Consider the following 20,151-nt stretch of genomic DNA (forward strand, 5'->3'; position numbering starts at 1 on the left):
CCAGCGCTGCACCACTGAGCATGTGCGATCGCTGCAGGAAGCCATCTGAAGAACGCGGATCTGTGTCGGCAGAGGCCTACCGGGTTTTATCCCGGTGTCCCACCAGCCCAGTCCGACCCTGGCTCCAGGAGATATATAACCCCTGCTGTTGGTTCTAGGAAGTTCCTATGTATAAATATATAAGGGGATCATATAATAATCTCTCTAATGCTTTATTTACCAGTAGGTCTTTCCAGCTGACACAAGGTCACCCATTCCGATTAGAGGAAAGAAGGTTCCGTCTAAGTATAAGAAAGGGTTTTTTACAGTGAGAGCTGTGAAGATGTGGAATTGTCTCCCTGAATCAGTGGTACAGGCTGATACATTAGATAGGTATAAGAAGGGGTTGGATGGTGTTTAGCAAGTGAGGGAATACAGGGATATGGGAGATAGCTCATAGTACAAGTTGATCCAGGGACTGGTCCCATTGCCATTTTGGAGTCAGGAAGGAATTTTTCCCCCTCTGAGGCAAATTGGAGAGGCTTCAGATGGGTTTTTGCCTTCCTCTGGATCAACTGGCAGTTAGGCAGGTTATATATAGACTTAAGGTTGAACTTGATGGACATGTGTCTTTTTTCAACCTAACTTACTATGTTACTATGTATATATAAGTCCCCCTGCTGGAGACTCCAGGAGATATTTAGGGCCCCCCTGCTGGAGGCTTCCAGAAATATATAGGACCAAGTGGTAGAACTGCTAATACATGTTTTTGATATGTCTTATTCCAAAAAAGCACCCCTGAAATGGTTTTGCTTTGGACTCCTGGATGTCACTCAAATGGTTGGCTGCACCACTCCTTCCCAGTATGACTAATGGGCACCGATCTTCAGAAAGAGGTTGTCCAGGTATTAGAGCAAGTACTGTAACTTATACCATCTCCATCATTGAAACAAAGTGTCATTATCGCTCTAATGAATTCCCCTTGTCGCTCAGCCGAGGACCAGAAGGGCCAATTTCTCTTTTCAGCAACAAAGCCCCGCTACACATTTTCATCAGAATTACCCTGCAGAAAACAAATGACCGTGACATCTTCCCCTTTGTGTTCATTCCACCCGCAGAAAGCTTTTAGATACTGACAAGAAAGATGAGCCATGGCTATTCCTATAATAACGGATACCTTTCCCCCCTCGCTGCTGAAGCCCTCCAATCAATGATCAGCATCCATTTATCATAGCACCCTGGACCCTGTTTGTCACGTTGCTTGGAGATCATTATGCCACAGCCCTGATAGGGGGATTCATCTTAAAATAATGAGGTAAATGTAAATGGTAGAGGCTCCTTAATATTTAATGAACAATTAAAACATCCAGGTTGATTTATAAAGATGTTGGACTTGGAGAGAGAGAGAGAGAGAGAGACAGAGCTCATTGGAAGGAGCAATATCTGATATCCAGAATTCTCACATAAGGATGCTAATGGGATAGCTGGCAGGCAAACTCTATAAAATGAAAGGTGCTTGGATAACCTGGGAGTCAACTGTAAGATTGAATTGTTATAGATTTAACCACACACAAGGCAACTGTTGGTCAGTCTAATCTGTAGCTCATGTGCTGGGGGCTTTTACCAGTGCAGGTACAACAAAAGGGAGAAGGTGTATTACTGATGGAAGTTTCTGGCACCATAAAAGAAAGGAAGTTAAAGCACTGATGGAGTTAGTCTGATACTTTATTGGTGGGAAGTTTACAGGACGGACATTGGTTTCATGGGACTCGCCTGGTAGAGAGGTTAAAGGGCTGATGATGTGGGAATTTCCTGACATTGCTGTAGCAGTAACAGTTCTTACAGAGATATTGACCTTCTCATTATTGTGCTATGATGTAGCCAGTGGTGCTCAAGGTGAATAGCTTGTGGCTTTTCATGTTTTACATTTTTGTGGGGTTTTTTCAGCAGTTATTTACTTTTTGAACAGTGTTCTCCCTGGGATGGTGGCACCCATACATCCCATTAAGAACATAGTGGGGGGTGTTTCCTTTCATGTACACATTGATGGGTATATGGATGACGCAAGATAATGACAAGGATGCCTACAGGGACACCTCTACCTTTATATCATTTATCATGGCTGGCCAAAAGCTGGATGACCAATTGCAACACAGAAAGTGAGATGATAGTACTCAACAAAATATGTTATATGGCAGGTGGGCAAGGTAGAGGGTAGCTGTCTCATGGATCTGAAGTTCTGATCTATAGGGCTGGATCTGCAGTTCTTATAGGGAGGAAGCGACAGCTGTTCGTCCATGAATCAGCTGAGCTGAAGAGCAGGACTGGCACCTGCAACTGCTGCTCATGAGTCTGAACTATGGAACAGGACCAGCAGCTCTTGGATAAGAGATTGGACCACAAAAAAGGACCAGCATCTACTGAAGCATCAATATGAGCTACAGAGCAGAACTGACAGCAGAACTGGCAGCTGCTGGTGCCTGAAGCTGAATTGAGAGCAAGACCCACAAGGGCTGATTTGGAGAACAGGACTGGCAGTTGCTGGTGGCTGAAGCTGAACTGAGAGCAGGACCGACAGTGGCTGAACTAGAGAGCAGGATTGACAGTTGCTGGTGTCTGTAGCTGAGCTGAGCGCAGGATCCACATGGGGATGATGTTTGGGGCTGAACTCATAAGCAGGACTGGCAGTTGCTGGTGTCTGAAGCTAAACTAAGAGCAGGATCCACAGGAGCTGATGTTTGGGGCTGAACTAGAGAGCAGGACGGACAGTTGCTGGTGTATAATGTGAGACACAATTACAGAGCTGGAGCGGTAGCTGCTGTTTTATGAGGCTGAACTAAAGAGCAGGGGAGATGCTGTGGATTGAGAGTATTAGGGGCGGGTAGGGGATGGAACAGGGAGGGAGCAGTACATTTGTGTCTCCTCCAATCCATTTCATGTGGACTGGAGCTCTTGTTAGTGTGACTCTGGTCTCAGAGCATCTATCTGTGTATGTCTGAGCTGATACCGGCCCCTGGTGCAGGAGAAGGGGACATGCATAGCAGGAGCTGCCAGACAAGAAGCCTCCCAAACAGAAGACCCCTCCAGCACAACTCCCACCCCGCTTCAGACTCTAAATTACTAATCACCCATTCAATCTTCAGCCACCATCTCCTGCAGGAACCCAATGCCTGATTGCTTTCTGCTCTGTGTTATCAGCCTTGGACTCTGGTGACTTTACATTAACTCAGCTGGAGCTGGGTGCAGACTTTTCTGGGATCATTGCATGTAACTTATGTTTCCTCATATCTGGGTGCCCCAGTCTGGCTGCCAACATCTCCCAGTTCTTCTACAGGTAACTCGCCCTGCTACAAAGTCATTATCTTCCCCTGGTTTAAGGATCAGATGCTAATCCCCTACTATGGCACAGCCTCGCAGAGCCTGCCCTTCCCTCCTGAGCAAGAGGAATCACTGATCAGCTTCATCTGTGAGTACCCGGCTTCACTAATTACTCACTGATTCCAAAACTACGGCCCAAACTGTGTCCTGGGAATGGATCACTGATGCATGCAGGGGGCTGGGAGGGTTGGGTGTAAGTTGGGAAACTTTTATGCAAAATAGGTTGCTAGAAATGGCAATTTATCTATGGTATCTATCTATATATGACTCTCCATGTTATTCTATGTCCATACTATGATATCTATCTATCTATCTATCTATCTATCTATCTATCTATCTATCTATCTATCTGTCTGTCTGTCTGTCTGTCTGTCTGTCTGTCTGTAAGTTTATTAATTTATCTTTCTAAGCTCTGTCTATTATCTACCTTGATATCACCTACCTATGGATCTTCCTTTCTCTGTTATCTATGCATTTCTCCACTTGGATTTGCCACTTTGCAGCACTGGGGTTTGATTCTGAGCAAAGCAGAGTTTTTATGTTCTCCCCATGGGTTTGTTTCAGGTACTTCAATTACATCCCACACTCCATAAAGTGCTGCTAGGCTCTAGATAAATGGACCCTAGTGTGTATGGGTCTGTGATGGGAAAATTAGATTGTAAGCTTCTGTGTGGCAGGGACTGATGTCAGTAATTAAACATTTACTGAAAAAGTGCTCAGTAATATGTCAGTACCGTATAATAAAGAATGCTGCTGATGTAGCCCGCTCACTGCTGATCATCCTGCTATAATGTCTTTAGTTTGATTATCCCCACATTTAGCTGTCTGGCTTTATACAAGTATTCGATCGATTATCTAGAAAGCTAGGGAGCTGGGGTTTTCCGGATAAGTGATTATTCTGTCAGAGAACAAATCAGTCAAAATCACCAACTGTTTGATGAGATAGGACTCTATAGGAAATGGCATTCCTGCACTGTAGAGCTAACAGGAATAATAGATTCCTTACCTTAAAAATCTATCAGTGATAACTGACAGTGGGGAGTGGATCTTATTCAGCTGGCAGTGGGCAGAGGCGGCAGCTCAGTATCAGTACAAGAGAGCAGAGCAGTGTCTCCGCTAGTCAGGTTATTCTCTGCGATCTCTATAACATTCTCATTGCTGAGTGGGGACACACAAGGAATTTGCACCTCATGGTTTTCTGTCTGAAGCTGCTTCTCAAGTGCCGTTGTAATAACATCTAAGTGCTTTCTCACTGGTGATATATATTCAAGTTGTAACTGAGTAATGTATGTTCCTTCTTCCTCTACTACATGCACTTCTGTCTATCTACTGTATATCTATCTATCCATCTATCTATCTATCTATCTATTATCTATCATCTCTCTCTCTCTCTCTCTCTCTCTCTCTCTCTCTCTCTCTCTCTCTCTCTCTCTCTATCTATTATCTATCTATCTATCTATCTATCTATCTATCATCCATCCATCCATCCATCCATCCATCTATCTATCTATCTATCTATCTATCTATCTATCTATTCATTGTCTGTTTTGGCCATCGAAATCTATTAGTTAAACTAACCTGTATCGCAAGTTTAGTTACTCCCAAATCTGTAAGTTATACTAATAGTTCAGTAGGGTATCACTGAATAAAGCAATATTCATTATGCTTTATAAAGAAAATGCATTTGTAGAAAGAAATATCTGTATGTATATATGTATATTTATATATATATATATATATATATATATATATATATATATATATATATATATATATATATATATATATATATATATATATATATATATATATATATATATATATAATAGATGTAATACAGACACACACTGAAAGGTGTGTTTAAATGGCTTTCCCCTATGAGGTTTGCTGGAGTCTAGTGGATGAGGAATAGGGAGCACTCTCTAGTCCCCTGAGCTTGGGAGCAGCTGCTGTTTTCTGCAGCCATTGGAAATGGATGAGCCGACCTGGGGAACGATGACCTCCTTTCCCCCCCACCCCTTGCAAGCTTCCCTCCCCAGCACCCAAATACCTGCAGAATCTCTCTCATTATTCCTTTATGGATCATCAGTATCTTTGTCAGTTCTGTAAGGTGCAATCAAGGCGGCTTCTCTAGTGAGGAAGATTAATAAGGGATAGACTTTGTTATGCCCTTTGGATGAAAGAACGTCCCTTACATTGTGCGAGTGTGTGAGTGTGTGTGTGGGGTCTGTGCTTTTTAGAAGGACACCTGAAGCCCAGAGCAGTCACTGGATGGTACATTTCTAAGCCTTTCATGTTGACTCTACTGCTGAAGAATCTATAGATGATTATTGTACTTATTTGTTATACAGGGAACTTGGTCGCTGTCCAGTGCTGAAATGAACCTGTGCCTTATTCTCTGTAGTGACTTGGCATAACTATGTATTGTGTGTGTGAAAACAAGTATGGAGTGCAGTGTAACTAGAGTAAAGCTGTGGGACAGTATGTAGTAAAGTAAGAGGGTGTAAAGTAAGAGGGTTACAGTTGTGTAAAATCAGTAAAGGTGTCTTTAATCGCACTTTATATCAGGGTTATTCAGCCTGTAGCCTTCAACTCTTATTGAACTCTTGTATTTCTAGAAACCCTTCCCAACTACAATTCCCACCCCAGTTTTAACTATCCAAGAATATGAGACACACTTGTAATCAAGAGGGTTAAAAACTGATGAAGGAAAGAGGAAATGTGGCCTGTAAGATTCAGCTTCCTCGTGTAATAGGTTGAAGCTGGATATTAAGGATGTGCCCATGTGCAGTAAATATGATTGATATGAATTTCAATACACATGAGGATCAGGTGAATAAACAGGAAAAACAATGTCAATTTGTCCCAATGAAATAACTGATAACGACATCGCCCTTAATTGGCAGGCGCCACAGAATGCCTCGCCATGCACATCTCCCAATTAAAGTCCAATGTTTTCCAACATAAAAGCAATTAGTATCATAGCAACCCAATTATATGTTTCCTATTCCTTTCATGGCGTGTAGCAGGGCATCACATGCACACGCATTCACTCAGGTACCAACACGGATGGTGACAAATTGTTTGATAGTCGTACAGTTTGGCCGGCGAGAATTAATAACTCAGTGAGATCAGTGGAATCATAGATTTATGAGTGCAATTAGTGGGCTGATTACACATAATTTGTAACACTGGCTCGTATCTTCCTGGGATGGGCAACTCATTGGGTGAACTCTTGCACCCTGACGAAAAATGCCTCTCTCTCTGGGAGAGGAGCGGGTTTCTGTTAAAGGCACGGAATAAATATGTTATGGACTTTTATAATGAATAATTACGCCGTGTAATTTGTTTTAATGTAATTATGCAAGAGCTCAGAATGCAAATAGGTTATTGGATCATAGATCCATACAATAAACAGGCACGCACACACACACATACATCAAATACACACACAAGTACTTGCATGCTTACACCTATCTATCTATTTATATCTATCTATTTATATCTATTTATATCTATCTATTTATCTATCTATTATCTATCTATCTATCTATCTATCTATCTATCTATCTATCTATCTATCTATCTATCTATCTATCTACAGTATCTATCTATTTATATCTATCTAGTTCTATCTATCTATCTATCTATCTATCTATCCATTATCTATCTATCTATCTATCTATCTATCTATCTATCTATCATCTATCTATCTATCTATCTATCTATCTATCTATCTATCTATCTATCATCGATTATCTATCTATCTATCTATCTATCTATCTATCTATCATCTATCTATCTATCTATCTATCTATCTATCTATCTATTATCTATCTATCTATCTATCTATCTATCTATCCTCTATCTATCTATCTATCTATCTATCTATCTATCTATCTATCTATCTATCTATCTATCTATCTATCTATCCATCTATGTATCTCTCTATTATCTATCTATCTATCTATCTATCTATCTATCTATCTATCTATCTATCTATCTATCTATCTATCTCTCTATCTCTCTATCTCTCTATCTCTCTATTTCTCTCTCTCTCTCTCTCTCTCTCTCTCTCTCTCTCTCTCTCTCTCTCTATCTATCTGTTTGTCTGTCTATCATCTATCTATCTATCTATCTATCTATCTGTCTGTCTGTCTGTCTGTCTGTCTGTCTGTCTGTCTGTCTATCTATCTATCTATCATCTATCTACATGTCTGTCTGTCTGCCTATCTTCCCATATATCTATCTAGAAATAAACATGCACTCAAATAGCCACAAATACTTGTTTGTTCCAAATGTGTCTTTCAGCAGTGAGAGTGCTGCATTACTGTTGAGGAGCAATGGGAGGAATGCCATTGGAAAGGTCAGCCTAGAATCATTTTCCTATATGCCAACGCTTGCTTTAGTAACACATTTATTTTGCAGATGTGGGCCAATTTATATTTAGAATTCTATTCTCTCTCTAAATGTTTTCTGTTTTGCTCTAGAAGGGGGTGGGGGGAATGCTGCCAGTCTGATTGATGTAGTTCAACTGTTTGAATGGAACTGCCCGTGAAGAAGAGAAGCCGGTGTCCTTGATAAGCTCGTCATTGACCCAATATTTGCAGTAAACACCCGACTCCAAATGTTTTTCTTCCTGCTGATTCGCTCATGTGTAATTTTGTTGTATATTCACTAAAACAGGTGCAACCCCCCAAATTCTGCTTACTAAATTAAAATGGCATTCACTGAAATTTTCCAATATACATTCACTAAAGATTTTTAATGGTTTGAAAATAATTTGTAACTGGGATGGCTGTTGGAAGCAGCGGCTGTTTTATCCCTGGCTGATTATTTAAACAATGGGCCACGGTCTGTCTATTGAAACAATGTAGCAGAAATCAGGGCCATGGGTCTGCTTATCAGCTGCTTCTGCTACATTGTTTTATATGGCAGAATCTGGCAGGGTGGATAATGCTCAGAAAAAAATTCTATATGCATGCTCTTTAGTTGAAAAATATTTTTATTACATCATATTAAAATATCAAAACAACCCCATATGGAGCCTGTCAGGGTGGAGACTAGAAATGGATGGACAGACATGGCTTCCAAAAGCAATTCGATTTATAAATAACTTTAAAGACAGTCAAATGTGTAATGAATGTATATTGGGAACTTGCTAAGAATTGTATTGTGTTTTGTTTATGCTGTTGTTATTTTGGGTTTATATCCCCTTTAAAGGGCGGATTTTCTGATTAAAAAGCACCTGTGCAGCCTGTCCTTCAGTTAAATAGAATCTGCCTATCACTACAAATTCCATTTAACTAAATGACAGGCCACACGGGAACATTTAGGGGTTTTCAGCACTGGAGAAAACAATGCATGTGCCATAGGCCTTACAATGCTGGAGGAGCAGTCGCTGTCCAGTGCTGAAATGAACTTGTTACGACTCTGTGAACTGACTCTGCATCACTATCGCTGGGACAACTTGGGTTAATGGACTTACCTGCCTCCAAAAAAGCTTTCTGGAAGTGAAGAAAAGGGGTCAGGACAAGGGGCTGTAACTGTGAGACAACGGGTACTTGTTAGGAAAGATGGGATCAGGCGTAGAGCTTGAAAAGTGGAATTTTGATTATAGTAAGTAAATATTGTTATTTTTTTGGGATGGTGGGGTAAAGTAAAGCTAGATGTATTAAGGAATGGGGCTGCAACTGTGTGATAGTGTGTGTAGTAAGGCAAGATGGTTTCAAGGTATAAGTCTGTTGATGTGAAATAATAAGTATACTTTGGAATAGAGTGAAACATGTAGCAAGATGGTAACAGGAGAGAAGGGCTGCAACTGTGGTGTAATATGTAGAATGTGTAATTGTGATATAAGTGTGTATAGCAAAGCAAGACAGTGCCATAGAAGGGACTGTAACTAGTGATGGGCGAAAAAATTCGTCTTGTACTAATTTGCTGTGAATTTCTGAAAATTCGCTTGTGTCAAAATCAGCGATCATCAATACTATCCGGACACCCATTGACTTTAACGCCAGTGCATCAATTTCCATTTTCCACTATTTTTTTGTGAAAATGTCTGAATTTCACTATTTTTTCACGCAACTTTCTGATTTCATGATTTTTCTGCGAATTTTTCACAAAACGGGAGAAATGTGCCCATCACTAACTGTAACAGTGGGAGGTTTTTAATCAGAGTTTAGGATTGTAACTGTAAGATAGTGTGTATAGTAAGGCAAGATGGCATCAGATATGAGATCACTTGTACTGGGCATAGTGTGTATAGTTTAGGATTAGGAGACTGGAGGGGCTGCAACTGTGAGAATGTGTATAGTAAAGCAAAATAGTGCCAAGGGATGGGGCTGTAATTGTGAGCAAGTGTGTATAGTAAGGCAAGGGTGTGTGTCATGGTATTAGCTGTAACTGTAACATAAAATGTCTAATAAGGCAAGATGTTGTCATTTATACTGTGGAATAGTGTGTAGAGTTGGGCAAGATGTATCAGGATAAGAGGCTGGTAATGTAGTGTATATATTAAATGGTGTCAGGAAATGAAGATATATATGAGTGTAGATGTGAGATAGTATGTATACTGTGGGATTTGTATCAGGAGGGATAGTAATTGTAGGGCAGTGTGTATAGTAAGGCAAGGAGGTGCTGGAGGAGGGGCTGTAGTTGGCGGAAGGAAAGACGGCATCAGGGGATCAATCTACTGTCACATTTCTCCCGGATAAGACAAAACAGCACACCTAAACAATGAGCACATTCATTGAAGGTGGGAGTTTTATGTGAATCGGCAGCACAGAAGGACCTAAGCCGATTGCACAGGGAGACAACGAGGACCCCGTTTATTCCAATACACACGCGTTACTCATTCCAATCCTCTACACAGACAATCCCATGTACTTGACCTACTTCACCCCTTTCCTTTTTCATACGTTTAACCCTTTAAGGCCCACCCCTGGCAAAGAATCCCTATGGAAAGCCTGATTCACAGCAGAGCTGGATTATAGGCAACACAGCAGTTAATTTCTACTGGAAATTATTACTCATTTCCACTATTTCTAGTTTATTGGAAACACACAACGTGGGCGCAGTGAGAGCCGAGCCAAGGAGAGGCCTCTCCCATCCCCTTTAATTACCAGTTACAGATTCTTTCAGATGCATGCCGCAGCCTGCACTGATTTCTCTGCTGCCACGCCAATTGCATTTCCCTAAAAGGAAACCTAATAGTTGAAGTATTTATTTATAATGCTGCAGAATGCAGGACTAATTGATCTCTCCTTTGCGGAACCCTAACAGAGTATGGAAGGCCCAGATAAATGGATCAGTTCTATACTGTGCTCTAAATATAGCCGAGCACATGTGATGCCCAAAAGCATCTGGTAACAAGGAGTGAGAGCCGAGTTGAAACATCATATATTGGCCATTCCCTTAACAGCGTCTCTTCAACCTACTCCAACCTACTTGTCATCGTTCCTGCCTGAAGCACTGCAGCAACAGATACATCACTGTGTAATAATCTATAGTAAAAATCCCAATGAGCAGAAGGCCCATAACCTTTTCCTCCCAATACCTTTCTAAGAATTTAAAGGAGAACCAAAGCTCAGAAAAGAATTAGACTAGAAGTACTAGACCTTGAGTCTTCTGTACCAGCCCAAGGCCACCGCAGCCCAGGGAAGACATGTGCCTTCGAAGATGCCCCTGTAGCTCCCCATGTTATTTTCTGCCGATTTCCAGCACATGTTCTGGGTGGCTGTAACTTACCTGAGCTTAGGGACTGACCCTAAGATCGAAACATGGTGATGCTCGATTTTGCTATGATGCAGTAAAGAATTTTTGCCTGAACTGGACTTTTGCCGTGAGTGGATTGCTTTCATTTAGTGTGTGTATATATATATAGTGATGGGAAATTTATTCGCCAGGTGCGAATTTGCGGCAAATTTGTGCGATTCACCGCCAGGAAATAAATTCGCGAAACGCCCGTGAAAATTCGCGGCAAAAATTCGCCAGCGTCAAAATTGTTTTTTCCGAAAAAACGTACGCCGGCGTCAAAAACGGGCACCGGCGTAAAAAAAAGGGCGCCGGCGTCAAAAACGAGACGCCGGCGCCATTTCGCAAATTTTTCGCTGTTTCGCGCGAAGTTCGTGAATTTTTCGCCGAACTTCGTGAATTCGCCGATCACTATATATATATATATATATATATATATATATATATATATATATATATATATATATATATATATATATATATATATATATATATATATATATATATATATATATATATATATGTCAGCACCAGAATTGATGTGCAAGCAGATCTTTAGTATCAGGTTCTTTGACACCCCTTATAAGCCCTGGATCATTACTGTTATTGGGGTCAGACTGGGCTGGCAGGACACTGGGAAAACCCGGTGGGCCCCACTTACCCAGATCTGTTTTTCGCCCTGGGGACTGCACATTTGCCTCCAGCCCAGCCAAAAATATAAAAAAGATATGTGAGCGGGGGGAGCAGATGGAGGTTGTAAATGGGGTGGGGGGTCGAGAGCAGCGAATTTCCATGTTTCGCTTCAAGCAAAATAATTCATCAAACTGTGGTGACCATTCGCCAGCGATAAATCTGCTGCGTCAAAAAAATTTGGCGCGCGTCAAAATTATTCGGACGGCATTGACTTCAATGCATTTGGACCAAATAGTCGCAACGTATAAACATTGTTGCTCGGTCAAAATTGACGAACGTAAAAATAATTTTGACGCCCATTGACCACTGCATTACGCAAATTTTGCGAAACAGCACAGATCTGCTGACTGTTATAGGTCTGCTGAGGCTCTTTGCTGGGACAATAAGTATATAAAGTAGAGCATTTCAAGAACACGATTAATTAGACAGCACCAAGCAAATGGAATTTTTCTTAAAAAGCATTTATTAGAATTTATTATTTAGACAGAATACAGCAACGTTTCCGGCTTACATTAGCCTTTCCTCAAGCAGCATTTCTAGCCATAAACTTTTAAGGTTTAAGTTCTCCCGCCTACACATGTCCATGGATATAGTATTTTTATAACTAAATATAACTTAGCTTTTCAATAAGGCGTTTACATAATGTTGCCCATCACCGTCAACCTTACAAGAAAGGGAAACTTTCTTTATTTCCATCATCTTTTTTTCACAAAGATAGATAACCTTGGATACCTTCTGCAGCGTTAAATATTAAAAGATATAGAATTTAAATGGATGCATGTAATTGCCTATTACAACCAACACAGATAAAGAATGTAGTGACCTTATTATAAAGAACCCCTTTTCTTTCTTGATGCTTAAAACGCCTCTCTTCTCCTTGCAGTGGATGGCTCAGTTCTGAAAAGAATCCACTCAAGAGATCCTTATACTGACCTTGTATGTATTTATACACTTTCATCATGTTTTCTCACACGTGTCCTTTTCTTGGAGACAAACAAACATTTTTAAAGGGGAACTGAAGCAAATGTTATATCTATATTCAATGACAGAACATCAGGGAAAATTACAGTTAGGGGCAGATTTACTAAGCTCGAGTGAATAGTTAGAATAAAAAAATATTCGAATTTTGAAGTATTTTTTTTGGGGACTTCGACCATTGATTTGTTCAAATTCGATCGAATTCGATCGAATCTAATGATTTGAACGATTCGAAGTAAAAATCGTTCGACCATTCGATAATCGAAGTAAAAAAAACGTTGACTTCATGCTTTGCCAGATTAAAGATACCGAAGTCCAATGTTAGCCTATGGGGACTTTCCCCAGCACTTTTCTAAGTTTTTTTTGATCGAATAAAAATCCTTCGATCGATCGTTAAAAATCATTCGAATCGTTCATCTCAAACAATTTTATCGATTTTTATTCGATCCTCTGATCGAAGCTTTTGTGCTAAATCCTTCGAATTCAATATTCGAATTTAAAGGATTTTACTTTGAGGGTCGAATTTGAGGGTTTTTTAACCCTCAAAATGCGACCCTTGATAAATCTGCCCCTTGGGGGCAGATTCATTAAGGGTCGAATTTCGAAGTTAAAAATACTTCGAAATTCGACCCTCGAATTGAAATCCTTCGACTTCGAATATCGAAGTCGAAGGATTTAGCGCTAATCCTGCGATCGATCGATCGAAGGATTTTTCGTTCGATCGAACGATTAAATCCTTCGAATCGAACGATTTGAAGGATTTTAATCCAACGATCGAAGGAAAATCCTTCGATCAAAAAATCACAGGCAAGCCTATGGGGACCTTCCCCATAGGCTAACATTGACTTCGGTAGGTTTTACCTGCCGAAGTAGAGGGTCGAAGTTTTTTTTAAAGGGGAAGTACTTCGACTATCGAATGGTCGAATAGTCGAACGATTTTTCGTTCGATTCATTCGATTTCGTTCGAATTCGAATGAATTTAACCAATTCGATGGTCGAAGTACCAAAAAAATACTTCGAAATTCGAATTTTTTTCATTCGAATCCTTCACTCGAGCTTCATGAATCGGCCCCTAAGTGTTAGAGGTTGGGGACAGGCTATTCATTAAACATATTTTTTAAACATTCGATTTTTGAGGATGTTTTGTATTTTAATGACAGTTCCCCAATAAAATGTAATACTTCCCATATCTTTTGGGTGGTTCTTCCATGAATCTCTAACCCTCTTTTGCCTTCTGTTTTCTCTTTTTCCCTTCTGGTTTAATTTTGCATTTTATGGGTCGAAACGGGTTGGGGTTATATTTATGGATTTTGTCTGGCACAAACTATTCATCATTTTTAAGATTTGCTATTCTTCAATATTGTGGCTCATATATGTTAATCCCCGTGCAAATAGACTTGTTTTTCTGGTGAAAACCTATATTTGGTTGAAATGTGCCGGGATTATATTTTTTAATTCTGTCTGATTTCATTAAGTCATTTGCATTTGTTATGTTTGTGTCACTGCTTTAATATTTTAGCTTTGGTGTTAGAGACCAGAAATCTGACATTCCTAAGAAATGTTACTTCCCCATACCAACCGCCTTTTTTGTTTTATTTTTCTGCTATTTTTTATTGGGTTGAAATGCATTGTATTTATGGCTTGTGTCAGGTGTAAATAAATTTTTGCATTTTTACAACTATCATATTTTGGCTATAGGGTGTTATGATCAAAGCTCCAACACCCCCCAGAAATGTCAATCCTTCATGAATATTGCCTTTTTTGTATTTTTATTCCACTGATGTAGACCCTTATTAGGTGGAAATGTATTGGACCTGTTTTCATGGCTTTCACTATAAAAGTTTATAATAAATAAACTGTTTGCTTATGTTAGAGCTCGGAGCTCTAACACCCCTCAGGAACATGACTCCTCCATGCAAACTGCCTTTTTAATGGTTTAACCTTACTTCTCCTGGTGAAGACCCTTATTGGGTCAAAACACATTATGGTTATGTTTATGGCTTGTGTCTGATACAAATAAACTTTTTGCTTGTGTTAGAGATTTCAGCTCTAACACCCCTCAGAAACATTAATTGTACATGCAAATTACCTTTTAAAAATATTTTCCTTCCCTTACTGAATTGAAACACACTGGGCCCATGTTTATAGCTTGTATCTGATATCAATAAACCTTTTACATTTTTATGATTCTGTTATACCTTTAATATTTTGGTTACGGAGTGTTAAATCTCAGAGCTTTAACACCCATTCAAAAACATTGATCAATACAAACCACAAGTGCGCTTAAATTGTTCCGATGTGAAAAATAAACCAATTAATATCAATCCACAAAAAAAAATGACTGAATGTTAATTAATTGTCCCCTATGTTTTGTAGATCTGAACTGAATTCCAATAATATTTCATTTTTTGTTTGTGATACTCAATATTTAAAGGAAAAAAATGTAACCAGATTAAAAATATATTTTTTTTTTACCATTAATGCTCCCAGGTCTAAGATCCCTTAGCTGATTAATTATTTGGAAATAAAACCTTACCTTCTGCTAGTTTTCATGAAAAATTAAAATTTTTATGGAAATTGGTGGCACATGATTTTTTTTGTTTCAAAGGAGTAATTGAGTGTAGGGTTCTTTGGGTATGGGAACATGAGTGTATTACTAAATTGATTAAACTGGTATGGGATCTGTTATCCGGAAACCCATAGACTGCATTATAATCAAATAATCCAATTTTTTTTATTATTTCTTTTATCTGTGTAATAATAAAACAGTAGCTTGTACTTGATCCCAACTAAGATATAATTAATCCTTATTGGAGGCAAAACCAGCCTATTGGGTTTATTTAATGTTTACATGATTTTTTAGAAGACAAATCTAAATTACAGAAAGACTCCTTATCCAAAAAACCCAGGTCGTGAGCATTCTGGATAACAGATCCTATACCTGTACAAATTTCATGTTCTTTCCCATCAGTATGAAGCGTAGGCAATTTATCTGTTTCATTTGATGATCCTTGCTTGTTAAGGATCTCCTGTTATCATAATCCGTGAAGCTTGATGGCACTATATAAAGAAACAATGATTAGCCATTGAGTTTGATTCTTTTTAGGCAGTGATTAAATGCAGAGCCGCATTAGTAAAACCAACCACACTAAACTTCTACTTTTTTTCCCTGAAAATATGAAAAGCTTGGGTGCCTCCGATAATTGGATAACACGGGCGTATTATGCATGCAGATGTATGCCCCGGCCTTATGATAATCACATTAACCTTTGCAGCTCTTTGCTCTCTTTTGCAAGCGGAAAAATAAACTTCCACCTTCTATGAAGGTTCAGCAGGATTTTAAACAGACCATTAACACCACTGGTTCTGCAAAGCAACAAGGTTCATCTGCATGAATCACAAACTTCTTACGCTTAAAGGGGAACTCAACCGAAAAGCGTTTTTTTGGCCTAATGAAAGAATATTTCATTCTAAGCAAATCTCTGGTATACCTAGGGGGTTATTTACTAAAATCTGAATGCAAAAATCCCGAAAAATTCATGATTTTTTGTAATAAAATGCTACTTTTAAAAAAATCACGATTTTTTTTCTCATTCAAAAGTCAGAATCGGAAAATCCGGCATCTCAAAGAAGTTGAGGTTGCATATAAGTCAATGGGAGTCCCATTGATTTTTTGATGTGCGCTGGGTTTTGTGCAAAAAAAAAAGTTTTCTGAGTTTTCATGCAAAAAAAACATAAGAATTCTGGGTTTATGGGTGAAAACTCCAAAAAAAATTTGAAATTCGAATGAAAAAAATCGTAAAAATATGATTTTTTTCTCATAAAGCTAATTTTTCGGGAAAATGTAATAACAAATAAGCTTCAAAAACCGAAAGAATTTGACTGGAGTTTGCAGCAGAAAATGTTGAGATAAATTCAGACTTTGATAAATAACCCCCAATGTGTTACACTAATTCAATATTTGTTATAGTTATAATATTATTTGCCGTTGAAAGCAGGATCTGCCTGTATTTATATTGCATAAATAATTATTATATAAATATATATTATATCCTGTGAAACAATGTAGCAGAGGCCAGTGGATTAATAGACCTGTACAAGAACTGATATTTTGCATCATTGTTTCAAGCGACAGAACCAGAGACCAGAAAGGGATAAACAAACACCACTTTCAGCAACAATTAGATTTGCAAACAGCTTTAAAACCAGTGGCAATGTGTAATAAATGTGTAGGGACCCTGAGATTTGGGTTAAATTACTCAGGCAGTTCCCCTGTAGTATTTGGGCACCTAAGGGTCCTTTAGTTAACTCAGGCAGCTATGTCCCTTGCTGGGTCCACATTAGTTCATGGAGATTGTCCACTAGATGGCACTGTTTGTCAATATAAAGGGGTTTAGCACCATGCGGTCTGGGTCTGTCCTGGGACTTTGCCTCACTGAGAGGTACTACAGGTTCAGGTCTGCTGGTGAAGTTAGTTAAGTGTAAGTTAGTGATAGTGAATACAGTAATAGTCACTCTAGGAGTGAGAGTAAGCACAGGGTAGCTAGTGAGCAGATGTGGCTCCAACGAGGAGAAATAGTGGGGTTAGGACCCCGTGGTATTTGAACCACTAGAGCAGGGACTACAGTGGGTGAGTTGAGGACCAGATAGGATACCAAGACCCAAGACCCCAGGCTGAATACAGTGGGTGAGGTGAGGATCAAGTCCGGTGCCAAGATACAAGACCTCAGGCTGAGAAACCCATGCCTTAGTGCTTCACCAGAGGGATAGTGCCCAGTGAGAGTGGTAACTATTCCCCAAGTCTATTGTTGCTGCGACTTTGAGATCTATTGAATATTAGCCAGTCTGATGTACCTTGTACCCCCCTAGAGGGAATATTGCTGTTTGAAGCTACTCTATGATTGCTGTGAACATCAAAGTGCTTGTGAACTACGACTTTGCCACTGTTCTCTGTTAATACACAAGTTATAGTTTACTGCAAAGAAACTGTCTGGCTGAATATCCTGCTGCATTAATCTACTCCAGGTACCGGGAGTTGCAGGGAGTACACTGGGGGTCTGGGGCACACTACAAGCAGTGTTAGCCTGGTCACACACAGCCTTAATACACAGCAAAAGTACACTCAAGGGTGTGCTACAAATGTATATTTGGAATTTCCTCCAAATTGCATTTTCTTTCATAGTACAGGTATAGGATCCGTTATCCAGAAACCCATTATCCAGACAGCTCTGAATTACAGAAAGGCCTTCTCCCACAGACTCAATTTTATCCAAATAATCCAAATTTTTAAAAATGATTTAGTTTTTCTCTGTAATAATAAAACAGTAGTTTGTACTTGATCCCAACTAAGATATAATTAATCCTTATTGGAAGCAAAACCAGCCTATTGGGTTTATTTAATGTTTACATGATTTTCTAGTAGACTTAAGAGTTCTGTACTTGGTCCTCTGTTGTTCTCCTTGTACACTCTCTCTTTAGGAGACCTTATATCTCCATTAGGCCTTAAATATCACCTGTATGCCGATGACATTCACATAAATTTAGACACTCCCTCACTAACCTCTGACGCCCAGATATCAGACTGCTTTAGTAGCTATCTCTTCCTGGATGAACCAACGCCACCTCAAGCTCAACTTGGCCAAGACTGAGCTCATGGTCTTTCCACCCAAACCGAGTCCTTCTCTTCCTTTCATCATTACTATTGATGGCACGCTGCTTAGGGGTCATCTTTGACCAGTCCCTCTCCTTCTCTAACCATATTAATAATACTGCTAAAACCCTTTCGTTTCTTTCTTCGCAATATATCAAAGATATGTCAGTTTCTTTCACAAACAACAGCCAAAACACTAATCCATGCCCTTATCTTATCCCATTTAGACTATTACAATCTCCTCCTAACTGGTCTTCCTGATTCCCATCTATCTCCCCTCCAATCAATCTTAAACTCTGCTACCAGGATCCTTCTCCTCTCTCCTAAAAGGGAACCTGCTCAACCCCAACTAAAATCCTTAGCATGGCTGCCTGTTAAGCAAAGGATAACATATAAAACCCTTTTACTGACATTCATATACCTCACTCCTCTGCTCCTCACTACATTTCTTCTCTTGTCTAGCTATATGTTCCTGGTCGTCTTCTCTGATCTTCTCAGAGTCACCTTCTCTTCACAACATCCACAGCCACCTCTCATCTCAAACCCTCTATCTTGCTGCTCTTTCCCTCTGGAATTCCATCCCTGAATTCCTCCTTAAGGAATCCTCTCTTAATCTCTTCAAGAAAAAACTAAGAGTCTACCTTTTGGAGCACTAGAACATTAGCCTAGTCCTGACCCTACTCACTATGTCTTACCTTGTGCACTTTTCCATCTCCAATTTGTACCTGTATGTTATCCTCCCATCCACTTAGACTGTAAGAATTGACTGTATGAATCTCACATTTTATTGAATAACTTACCATTTACAAATGTATAACTACGACCAGCAGCCTTGTGCCTTAATTTCCAGTATCCTTATATAATACACAAAAGCCATGAATATCCTGTAAATTATATCCTTATAAACGGTGAGTAGTGATGTCATCAGTTATAAACGGTGAGTAGTGATGTCATTTCTGTCACATGACTCACTAAAATTTGTGTATTATAATAAATAAAGTACCCCCAGTTGTAAAATATGAGGATATTAGAAGTTACCTCGGAGTTCCATGACCTGTATAAAAACACTCGGCCTTCGGCCTCGTGTTTTTATATGGTCATGAAACTCCTCAGTAACTAATAATATCCTTATATTTTACAAGAGGGGGTACTTTATTCACTATATAATGCACAGTTAAGGAATACATTGCTTTCTATATAATTAGCAGGAACATTGCTGCATTTTCTCTCCAGCTCATGATGTTCTGTAATAAACACAATATTATTGTACGCTGTACCTTTTAATAATTCAATGTATGGTTTCCTATGAAGGGGAATCTGCAGTTTCTTGATGGCTGTTTTAGAAATGTATACTTTTAGTATGATGTAGAAATTGATATTCTGAGACAATTTGCAATTGGTTTTCATTTTTTATTATTAAAGGTTTTTGAGTTATTTAGCTTTTTATTCAGCAGTTCTTTAATTTGCATTTAAGCAGTCTAGTAATTGGGGTCCAAATGACCCTAGCAACCACGCATTGATTTGAATAAGAGACTGGAATATGATTAGGAGAGGCCTGAATAGAAAGATGAGTAATAAAAACTAACAATAACAATAGATTTGTAGCCTTACAGAGCATTTGTTTTTTTAGAAGGGGTCAGCGACACTCGTTTAAAAGCTACAAAGAGTCTAAAGAAAAAGGCAAATAACTATAAGAGCATAAAAAATAAATAATGAAA

The 20,151-nt window shown here is 39.2% G+C and overlaps 1 protein-coding gene across 1 annotated transcript in view; it reads left to right on the forward strand.

Annotated features, from left to right (window-relative positions):
- Positions 1-2,534: 2,534 nt before the first annotated feature.
- The window catches only part of LOC121393376 (chemokine-like protein TAFA-4), a 130,702-nt gene continuing 113,085 nt past the window's right edge, over positions 2,535-20,151 (forward strand). The window contains exon 1 of the mRNA XM_041561771.1: positions 2,535-3,445. Coding sequence (XP_041417705.1) covers positions 3,364-3,445 — 82 coding nt within the window. The 5' untranslated portion in view covers positions 2,535-3,363. The remainder of the gene's footprint in view (positions 3,446-20,151) is intronic.

This window comes from Xenopus laevis, chromosome 4S (genome assembly GCF_017654675.1).
Source record: "Xenopus laevis strain J_2021 chromosome 4S, Xenopus_laevis_v10.1, whole genome shotgun sequence".
Classification (NCBI taxonomy): Eukaryota; Metazoa; Chordata; class Amphibia; order Anura; family Pipidae; genus Xenopus; species Xenopus laevis.